We start from the raw sequence: 11,880 nt of genomic DNA, 5'->3' as shown, positions 1-11,880 counted from the left end.
CTCTCTCTCTCTCTCTGTCTGTCTCGTGTGTGTGTGTGTGTGTGTGTGTGTGTGTGTGTGTGTGTGTGTGTGTGTGTGTGTGTGTGTGTGTGTGTGTGCTGTGTATGTGTGTAATGTGTTACTGTAACATTCATCTGGTACTTTATAGCTTGGCTGTGTTAAAGAAAATAACATTTAGCAGTAAAAACAGATTATTTAATGGATCAATTTAAAATACTAATGATATCTGGTGACACTGCAGGCAGCACAGACAGACAGGGAGAGAAATGCTGTATGGAGAGGCCAGACAGAGACATGCCCTGAATATGCAGAAGATCAGGTAAGACACAGGAATATATAAAAACAGCATGATAACAATATAGGCTAGGTATAAATATATATATATATATTTTTAAACCTAGTCCAAATAAAACTACTAAGAAAAGCAGAATATTCAAATTAAAATGATTCTCAGGGTCAGTCATTTGCACAACCCCCCAATGTCTATTTCAGCTCAGAAAAAAAAAAATCTGAAATTTCTTGTGAAGGTCCTGGTTGTGTAGAAGATGAAGGGGTTTCTAGGGTGAAATGTGCACTATTTACCATAAATATCTGCTACAGTTGGAGTCGCACTTCATTTCTGTTGTCTGGTCTTATTTGAATTGGAAAATGTGAGGAGGTCTGGGTGAAATCAAAATGAGCCAAAAACAGCTGTATTTGGATGGAGTGTATAACCATTATGACACAGGCTACTAGTGAAATATAATTAGTTTTCCAGTCCACCTGGACATATCCATGATAGTCAAACACCTGAAAAATTACTCAGGTTCACTTTTTTTAGCATCTACTTTTACACAGTAAAATTCAAAAGTAGTTGGATTATTAGATTCAACTAGCCCATGATTCAATACTCTAAATTTACTCTAAATTCTAAATATTGTGTTTTTTCTGGGCCATTGTGAAAGTTCGTGCTTGCGCACTACATTCGCTCACATCCTGTGCATCTACTGGGGGCTAAGCCCCCCCTGTCCTTAAAACCTAGTGACGCCCCTGACACAGTCATAACCAAATTACTTTGTACACTAAGCTCATTCACATGCTACAGGTATTAAGTGGACTGTGAAATGTTTAAATGTATATGGACTTGCAAGTGACTTAGATGAAAGCAACAGATACAAGCACAGTTAGCCTACCACAAATTTAAGATATAAATAAAATACATGTGTCATGATGTGGTCACTGTGTGACAACTCCCTCCTTTGTAAATGGTAAATTCAAATGCATTGCATGCATTCATTTGGCACTTTTCCAGTTTCTGCAACCACTCAACGCGCTTCACACTACAAGTCAAATTCATCTATTCTCACACCGATTCATACAGTGCTTTCATGTCAACATATTGCAGATTGATGTATATAACCATTCACATATTTAAGTTTTTGATACAAGGATACTTCGACATGTGGACTGGATGAGGCAGAGATCAAACTGCTGGCTTGGTAGCCCAGATAGCAAAATTATTTTGGCCCATATCTGGCCCACACCTGACATGTTCATCCGGTCCACATACCGCGTGGAATGATGGCACTTGGGAGGTCCGCTCCTGTTTGCCAAAAGTGGGCCACAATCAAGCCATCACAATGCCAGATGTCAACCAAAAACAGGCCAAATAAACCAGCACTCAACCGAATGTGGGCCACTGTACACTTTTATTCTGGCCCAAATACGGCATAGGATGATGGCACAAGGGTGGTCCACAGTTGTTTGCCAGAAGTGGGCCACAACCAAACCAACACAGTGCCAAATGTCAGCCGTGACCAAATAAACCAGCACTCACCCAAATGTGGGCCACCACTGTACATTTTTATTCTGGCCCACATCCCACATGGAATGATGGCACAAGGGTGGTCCACAGCTGTTTGCCAGAAGTGGGCCACAACCAAACCAACACAGTGCCAAATGTCAGCCGACACCAAATAAACCAGCACTCACCCAAATGTGGGCCACCACTGTACATTTTAATCTGGCCCATATACCACTTGGAATGAAGGCACAAATGTGGTCCACAGCTATTTGCCAGAAGTGGGCCACAACCAAACCAACACAGTGCCAAATGTCAGCCAAAAATAGACCAAATAAACCAGCACTCACCCAAATGTGGGCCACCACTGTACATTTTTATTCTGGCCCATATACCACTTGGAATGATGGCACAAATGTGGTCCACTGTTTTTTGCCAGAAGTGGGCCACAACCAAACCAAACAACACAGTGCCAAATGTCAGCCCAAGAAGTGACCAAATAAACCAGCACTCACACAAATGTGGGCCACCACTGTACATTTTTATTCTGGCCCATATACCACTTGGAATGATGGCACAAATGTGGTCACATTTTTTTGCCAGAACTGTGGGCACAACCAAACCAACACAGTGCCAAATGTCAGCCAAAAAATAGACCAAATAAACCAGCACTCACCCAAATGTGGGCCACCACTGTACATTTTAATCTGGCCCATATACCACTTGGAATGATGGCACAAATGTGGTCCACAGTTGTTTGCCAGAAGTGGGCCACAACCAAACCAACACAGTGCCAAATGTCAGCCAAAAATAGACCAAATAAACCAGCACTCACCCAAATGTGGGCCACCACTGTACATTTTTATTCTGGCCCATATACCACTTGGAATGATGGCACAAATGTGGTCCACAGTTGTTTGCCAGAAGTGGGCCACAACCAAACCAACACAGTGCCAAATGTCAGCCAAGAAGTGACCAAATAAACCAGCACTCACCCAAATGTGGGCCACTACTGTACATTTTTATTTCTGGCCCATATACCACTTGGAATGATGGCACAAATGTGGTCCACAGTTGTTTGCCAGAAGTGGGCCACAACCAAACCAACACAGTGCCAAATGTCAGCCAAAAATAGACCAAATAAACCAGCACTCACCCAAATGTGGGCCACCACTGTACATTTTAATCTGGCCCATATACCACATGGAATGACATGAGTGGTCCACACTTGTTTCATAATGCTACATATCAACCAAGAGCTGAATACATTAGAACTCTTTCAAACGGGGAGCCACAGTTAGCTCTCAAACTTACCCAGAACTGGTTTACAGTCAAGATCTTGTCTAGCCTCCACACTTTGGAGTCACAACCAAACCATGACAAAGTTCTATGTAAAATATGAGCACATCATATAAATAAACAAGAACTGATCTGAATTTGTGGCTACATGTGATTATGGTACCTCCAGATATTGTGTTAAATGATGGCATGCAGTGGTCCAGTCTTGTTGGTCTCAGGGTCAAAGATGAAGATACCTACTGAAGAATTAAAGAAATAACCAGACACGAGAAACAACTTGTGAACAGTAGAGAACTATGATTCTTTATTTTTTATTTTTTATTTTTTTTACCTGTGCCACAAAACAGGCAAAACAAAACAAACATGAAGATGAACCTGAAAATTCAGACCAAATGCGGAACACTGTTGTTGACCTCCAATGCTCACTCCAAAAAAATCATGGCCCCAACATCGTCTCGTCTTCATCTGGCCCTTTAAGAAATGCACAAAAGAACATATTTTGTTGACTCAGTAAAGCAGCACTGTGGTTGCAGTGAAGTGCAAAACACAAAACCTTATCAGGAGACCAAACACTAAAGGCCCTGTAAAGTGATATAAAGTTATACAATATTGTGTTGATGTCTTTCAATTCTTAAATCCATAGTCTGTTTTTAATTACAATTAATCTTGAAGATATAATTTATATAGTGTCTAATCACTGACCCAATATCTACTTGCTCAACCTCATTCTGTTCAGACAACAATGAAAGATGGCACTGATAACAAGCAAAGTGAACTGGAGTGTAAAGCAGCTTCATCAAACACTCTGACAAACTTCACAAGTTACAGTAATAAAACATAATGTATATTTGAGTTTGCCTTCATGTTTAAGGGGAATAGTGCACAGCCATTTAATTTTTTGCTATTTTGCTAACCTTTCCTCAGCATTTGATGGTTCAATGAAGCCAGCCGGAATGCAATTAATGGAGCATATCATATAACATGTTGCAATGTGTGTATTTGGTGTGGTTCTATCTGTCATAAAAAGAGGTGTTTTGGTGTGTCATGATGCTGCCAGCACGAGAGCTGGGATACTGGGTCGGAGGGTCTGATCTTACAAGGTTGGTTTTCAGCCAAGTGACGCTAGGTGGAAGGCAGAGAGCCTCCATTCTCACTGGAACAAACCAGCAACATTACTCTGAAGCTGTTTCATTAAGTAAAAAGTAGGTAAAAATCTTGAATATTTCCTCTTTAATGACTCTCCATGGGGACCCCCAAGATAGCTGTCAGTCTGGTGGTGCGTAATAGGTATCCACAAACTCAACATTTACTGGACCAGAGGTCTGTTGTGCTATGGAACGGTGCTCTGGCGGAACACTGGGGCCATACTCGGATCTAAAAGCCCTCACAAGAGGAGAGAGTTGGGATAAAAGTAGAGGTGAGGTCTCTCTGTCCTGGTTCTGGAGCTGGGGAGCAGAGCACCAGTGGACATACACAACCTGCGTGGCTTATAGGCCTTTTAACACATCTGAAAAACTGCTACAGTAGCTAGTAGGTATTAAAGCAATTCTTACCTTTCTGGAATTTTTTACAAATTTTTTTGTTTAAGCTAAAATGCTATTAATAATCTAATGAACCACTAAAATGTAAGAGAAATTCAGCAGGGATTAAAAACTCATCATTATTGCATTTTCATATAATTCTGAGAAAAGTCTGACCAATCCAAAAATTCAGTCTAAATAATACAATTGGATGGGCAACCTGGGGTGTACTGCGAAGCCAGTTTAGTGGGTTAGTGAGGTATGTTGAGTCTAAAGCCAGGCTCTCCTGTACTACAAATGTGGCTCTCTTTTAACCCGGCTAGATCTCCATGGTAACTTATGCTTAGCTCATAACCTGGTCGGGACCAGGTTATGTTCAGAGTTTAATCATAAAACCGGCTATAAAAGCGCCGCTGTTTCACTATTTTAACTTATTTACGACTGCGTCACCTTTACTTTGAAAGTCCAGTGGAGCTGGATCAGAACGGAGCGTTTGTACGGAGGGAGAGATCACACTGGCCCGCTGCTGTTGACTTTCTCTCTGAGCGTCTCCGCCGAGAGTTGTCTCCGCCTACAGTTGTCTCCGCCTACAGTTGTTCTCCTCACCCGTTGAGCTGAGCGTCAGAAGCTCATTATATATTAGGCTATAGCCTATATATTTTACTTTTATATACAGTCAGTGTCACACTGAAAGAAGTTGTGCACTCGCAGCAGGACAGACAATCAGATGGATAATCGGTAAAGTTAATAATTTCACTTAATGTGGCCATGAATAAATTAATTCTGATGTTTCGCCTTATATGTCAGTGTTGCCCAAACGCAAACCTTGAATAGGTCTCCGCTGTTTTCACATTTAAAAAGGTCTTTGTTGTCTTTGTACAGAGACAATATGAGATTTGCTTGTAGTGCAGCACCTAAAAAAAAACCAATGTAGCCTATTCAGCCTCGCTTCCAATAAAACACACACTCGCGTTATAATTGCGATCAGTGAAATATATAATATAAAACACAATTTAAATTGACAGTTGATGTTGCTCTAGTTTATTTAGTTTAAATGGATAACGCTTCATATTTAAAAGTAGCGCAAGAGCTGTCAGAAAAATAAAAAGCAACCTCCTCTCATATTCATTATTTGCAGCAACACTGATGCTTCAGGCTGCGATCGTGCTTTTTTTATATCGCTCATACTCTCTCCATTAAAACAACCTGCTGCTCTGGGCTGAAATCAGCCCGTTGTGGATCCATTTCGTGCGGAAGTAGAATAATATGAGGCCAAACGCCTCCTTTGATGTGAACGCGCACAGATCATAAAGCTGAGAGCCGGACTTAACAAACCAAGTTGATAGCAATGGGTGACAATTCCAGTTAAAGTTTACATTACTGTCCCATCACTGCCAAGAGAAATCTTTACATTTACAAGAAAATGGCTATGCTTGCTGCATGGTGGCTGAACAAGCTTCTAATTCCTAAGTGACCATAGTGGAAAAAAATGGCAAAAATCACAACACTGCCTTTTTTAAATTGTATTTGTTCATTTAGAATTGGGGAGATTTGTTCTGCACTTTGCCCTCTTTTTTTTTTTTTTTTTTACATATGCTGACAGCTTCATCTTGATTTCTGCTGTAGAACAGTATCACACATACACTATATTGTAGCTGACTTACGTGCGAGCTGTGTGGCACGTCTTTTCTCCTCTCTCTCTCTCCTCCCACCATCCCTGTCTCCGGTGAGATGAAGCCAACTTTTTATATAAGCCTCCACCTCCCGGTCTGTTGCAGTGGCCGTCAGTTGATTTTTTCTGACTGTTCCTAAAAATTGAGAGAACTGTAAAGCTTTGGATAGATTGCACACAATGGTTAGAAATGGCTAACTGCAAGGCATGCTATATCCTGCCCATAGTTGGGCAGCAATGAATGTAGTTTGAAAACAGTCTAGCCATGACCAGCCAGGAGGAAACTCGCCTTCAGCTGACGAACTGATTGCGGTGCATCATAGAACAGGGGACAGATAAACAGCTGGAGAAGATGGTGAAGCACATAGTTTTAGAAATGTTTATTACGGTGCAGGTTGCTGACTTTCGGCACAGAGTACGTCTTCTTCAGAGCAAACAGAGCATTTTAAGAATGGCAGCTTTAAACTGGCGCCTCATAAAATGTGATTGGGTGTATATGTTGTTGTATTATAAGTGTTTTATAAAGAGTCTTAGACTATCAGAATTTTTAATTAATTATATTGCTTAAGTGTTGTGTCGTGACGTATGAGCTGTTTTATATGATGCAGCTTACCTGCTTCCTCCAATCAGACATGCTTCACTGAGCTGGCACCCTTAATATGCCTCCTGAAAGAAGACGTTGCAGAAATGTCAGCAACCGGCACTGTAATAAAAACTTCTAAAACTGACCATGTGCTCCAGTGTCTTCTCCCTGCCAGCCATTGCTAAAACGCGTGTAGTCATGCACTTAAACAAATTTGAACACACATGGAACATGATCAAACAGCCTTCACTATTTGCCTGTGACTGTGAGACTTGGTTTTGTAGCTGCAGCAAGAAAATCAACAAGCAATGGCATTCTATTAGAATAGAATATTGTCTGCTACCACACTGATGCATAATCATCCACATCTGCATCTTAATTAATTGATTATATGATTAATTTCAGCACCCCTATCTACTCACAAGCATGAAAGAAAGGAAAGGAAGGGTTCATAATAAGACACATCACTAAGAAATATAACCCACAATTAACACTTACCAGTTACATCTTGTAACTGGAGGCTGTGGAATGCCGTTTTCCCATTCACGCCACGCCACTTAAGTTGTTTGGCCAGGAAGTTGGTCACTCAAAGCAGTAATCTCGGCAAAAAAAAATAACATACATGATCTATACGAGCAAATCTTGTTGTTTATATCAGCACTGCACACTGTACAAGTAAATAGTCTACGATTTACGGTCAAAGCTAACGATTCATGTAGGCTCCTCACACTGTAGCCTACAGTCTGATCATCGAACGCGACCACAGTGCTCACACTTTACGGTTGAAAAACGCCCAATATGAAATATTTACCAGCCAAAATATGTTTTCACTGGCCCATTGAACTGCTCACAACACAGCATTCTTTTAGAGGAACATGTGAGTTCAAATTGCATAATAGTACATAAACTGAATAATGTTTTTCCATGTTCCATGTAAACTATTTTCTTGTCTCTGTATACAACATGTCACGTCTGCCTGTGTCACATTTAACCTTGTATAAAAAAACTGAATGTTAACTAGCTATCATTTTTTGCAGCACTGGCAACCTGACAAAACAATGTGAAGTTCCAACAATACGAAACTAAATGTTGCACAGAGAGATTCATTCATTCGTTTATTTTTTCGTTCAGGTACTCACCTCACCGTCCGTGACTGCAGCTGTTGTCTCCTGGGTAGGCTCGCGCGCACTTTCTGCTCCCTTGCTCCCTTGCGTCAATTCGAATATGATGCATTCAAAGAGACTCGTAATTTGGAAAACTCCAACTTGAAGCGGGGAAAAAAAACCATAACGGAAAGTAGAGTTTGAATAAGATACGATCCTTCACGGCATACAGACTTAATGACTTAATTAAAAAAAGATATATAGATAGATGATCAGATAGATGTTCAGGTAAATGTAGGTCTTTGTTAATACATTTTCCAATGTCGGCCTTCCAGTCATTTTCCATGAGACACCATGGCACAGAGCAGGGAGTGGTTTCTGTTCACAAATGAACTCTTGGCCTAGGCTATGCTCTTATTGGCACACTCCTGTCAAGGAATGTACGTATGTTGTGCATTTAGTGAATTGAATTGAATTGAATTGAATTGAATTGAATTGAATTGAATTGGATTTATTTATTTGAAACAGGGATGCACCAAAAAAAAAACATTAATCTTGTAAGACAAGAAGAGATGCTATAGCAACAACCTGTAGTCCCTGGGCAGGTAAAGTGAAAGCAGATAACAGTATTAAAATCATTTAAATATGACAGATTAAGTGACATGATGACCATAATATTTTAAAAATAGACAGAATATATAGTTAAAGCAGGGAACAAGAGCGCCAAATGATGAAGTGCACAATAGGGATCAACAGCACATACTCTCTCTTACTCTCATCACACATGAAAGTTATATTAATTTATATATATATATATATATATATATATATTATAAATTAACTTTAATCAACAAACAACAAATTCATCACAGTCGGCACATTATTTATAGGCTACTGACAGATAATACTGCACAAGAGAAGAAAAAGTTAAACTCGACTATGCCTACTGTATGTTATTCCTGCTGGTGTCTCGGATCTCTCTAACAACTCTCAGAATTCACCATCCGCTTGTTCTGTTAACTTTTTTTTCTCTCAGATTTTTATGAACGGTTTTGTTTCTATTTTTTTTCATGGGTGCAACATTCAGGCTTGCCATAGGGATGTGTTGTTCATGATAGACATAGGCTTAGATAAAAAATTCTCCTCTCACCTCCATAGTGGAGAACACACATTAAGGCAGTTAAGGCCTAAAAAGTCTTTACTTTAGTCCTCTTCAACTTGCTTCCATAGCAAACTCAACAAAGAAGCTGGACGGAGGCTCCATTTAGTGGCGTAGCTTCTTCCAGAATGAGTTTGAAGGAGCAATATTGCAGGTCGTTCCTGGCTGCTGCAATTGTCCCAATCATGCCCATCATGGAACATTCCGCCGAAATAGGATATAATCTACTTATCTTATCTTATCTGATCTTATCTATTATCTTATTTAACAAAAAACTGGCCCAGGTTTATTTATTTAGCTCAAAATAAAATGCATTTAAAACAGAGTGCAGTGAAAGATAGTGACAGTAGTGTGAAGTTGGGGGGGGGGGGGGGGGGGGGGGGGGGGGGGACCCGAGATGACAGGAATAGTGGACAGCGGTTTCAATGAGAGGAAGCAAACTTACTTAACTTGTCTTGTCTTTTCTTGTCCTGGCACATTTTGTACTTCACAAAGTATGGACCCCACCATGTTACATGCGGGCCACTTTAGGCTCACATCCAGATTAGTCTAGGCTTACTTGCCGTGTCTTTTGGCCATAAAGTGGCCCCAATGTGTTTCAGCGAAGGTGGGCCACATGTGCTGAGCCATATCTGGGCCACTATGAGGCTCTACATTCAGATTAGTCTGATGCTAAATTTGCCGTCTGTTTCGGCCAAAAATGGCCCCAATGTGTTTCAGCAAAGGTGGGCCACATGTGCTTAAAACCAATATGTATGGGCACTTTAGGCTCACATCCAGGATTAGTCGATGCTAACATGCCGGACTTTTGGCCAAATGTGGCCCAAATGTCTGTTTCAGCAAAGGTGGGCCACGTTGGTGCTACACCATATTGGGGGGCCAACTTTAGGCTCAACACTCCAGGATTAGTCGATGCTAACATGCCGACTTTTGGCCAAAAAGTGGCCCAAATGTTGTTTCAGCAAAGGCTGGGCCACGTTTTGTACTGAACTATATGTGGGGGCCAGTTCAGGCTCACACATCCAGATTAGTCGGTGCTTTACTTGATGTCTTTTGGCCAAAAACTGGCCCAATTGTGTTTCAGCAAAGGTGGGCCACGTGATTTTTCTCATATGTGGACACTTTAGGCTTCACAATTCCAGATTAGTCCGGTGCTTACTTGCCGTAATTTTGGCCAAATGTGGCCCCATTGTGTTTCAGCAAAGGTGGGGCCCACGTGCGTTTTCTCTATATGTGGGCCACTTTAGGCTCACATCCAGATTCGTCGATGCTAAACATGCCGTCTTTCCGGGCCAAAAGTGGCCCCAATGTGTTTCAGCAAAGGTGGGGCCACGTGTTGCGGAAACCATATGTGGGCCAACTTTAGGCTCACATCCAGATTAGTCGATTTTTTTTTGCTAATTTGCCGTCTTTCGGCCAAAAGTGGCCCCAATGTGGTTCAGCAAAGGTGGGCCACATGTGCTCTAAACCATATGTAGGCCACTTTAGGCTCACATCCAGATTAGTCGATGCTAACATGCCGACTTTTGGCCAAAAGTGGGCCCAAATGTGTTTCAGCAAAGGTGGGCCACGTTGTACATGAAAACCATATGTGGGCCACTTTAGGCTCACATCCAGATTAGTCTGGTTGCTTTAACTTGCCGGTCTTTCGGCCAAAACTGGTCCAATTGTGTTTCAGCAAAGGTGGGCCACGTGATTTTTCTCAATATGTGGGCCACTTTTAGGCTCACTTCCAGATTAGTTCGATGCTCTTTACTTGGCCGTTATTTATTTCGGCCAAAAGTGGCCCCAATGTGTTTTCAGCGAAGGTTCTTGTGCTTTAAATGTGGGCCACGTGCGTTGTTTCTCAACATGTGGGCCACTTTAGGGACTCACATCCAGATTAGTCGTTGCTAACTTGCCGTCTTTGTCGGCCAAAACTGGCCAATTTGTGTTTATACAGCAAAGGGATGTGGACCACGTGCGTTATCTCATATGTGGGCTACTTTAGGCTCACATCCAGATTAGTCGAATGCCTACTTGCCGTATTTCGACCAAAAGTTGGCCCCCCATACCCCAATTGTGTATTTCAGCGGAGATGGGCCAACGTCGCGTTTTCTCACCATGTGGGCCACTTTAGGCTCACATCCAGATTTAGTCGTTGCTAACTTGCCGTCTTTTGGCCAAAAACTGGCCCAATTCGTGTGTCAGCGAAGGTGGGTCACGTGCGGTTTTCTCACATGTGGGCCACTTTAGGCTCACGGTCCTGATTAGTCGTTGCTTAACTTGCCGTCTTTCGGCCAAATAACTGGCCCAATTGTGTTTCAGAAAAGGGGGGCCACATGCGTTTTATCATATGTGGGCCACTTTAGGCTCACATCCAGATTAAGTCAGATGCTATACATGCCGTCATTCGGCCAAAAAGTGGCCCAAATGTGTTTCAGCAAAGGTTGGGCCACGTGTGCGGAACCATATGTGGGCACTTTAGGCTCACATCCAGTTCTAGTCGATGCTAAACATGCCGTCATTCGGCCAAAAAGTGGGCCCAAATGTGTTTCAGCAAAGGTGGGCCACCGTGTGCTGAACCCTATGTGTCCCAGCCTTGGTTCACTTTACAGAATAACCGATTCCCTACTCTGCCACGTATTTATTTGCCAAAAGATGGGCCACATTTGTTTTGTGATATGAGGACCCGAATGTAGTATTTACCACATGGGCCACTAATAGGGCTCACATCTGTTTTGTGAGGGCCAAGAAGAATGCCTACAGTGCCGGATTGTTGCCT

At 41.8% G+C, this 11,880-nt stretch overlaps 1 protein-coding gene across 1 annotated transcript in view; it reads right to left on the bottom strand.

Moving 5' to 3' along the window:
- Positions 1–6,530: 6,530 nt before the first annotated feature.
- LOC146991276 (phospholipid phosphatase 3-like) overlaps positions 6,531–11,880 on the bottom strand; it is a 15,063-nt gene continuing 9,713 nt past the window's right edge. Inside the window, exon 6 of the mRNA XM_085788288.1 lies at positions 6,531–6,614. Within this exon, the coding sequence (XP_085644414.1) occupies positions 6,531–6,614 (84 nt within the window). The remainder of the gene's footprint in view (positions 6,615–11,880) is intronic.

The sequence above is a fragment of the Trachurus japonicus genome, chromosome 1 (assembly GCF_045865225.1).
Source record: "Trachurus japonicus isolate A0001 chromosome 1, Traja_1.0".
NCBI lineage: Eukaryota > Metazoa > Chordata > Actinopteri > Carangiformes > Carangidae > Trachurus > Trachurus japonicus.
This window is presented reverse-complemented; position numbering and strand designations above follow the sequence as displayed.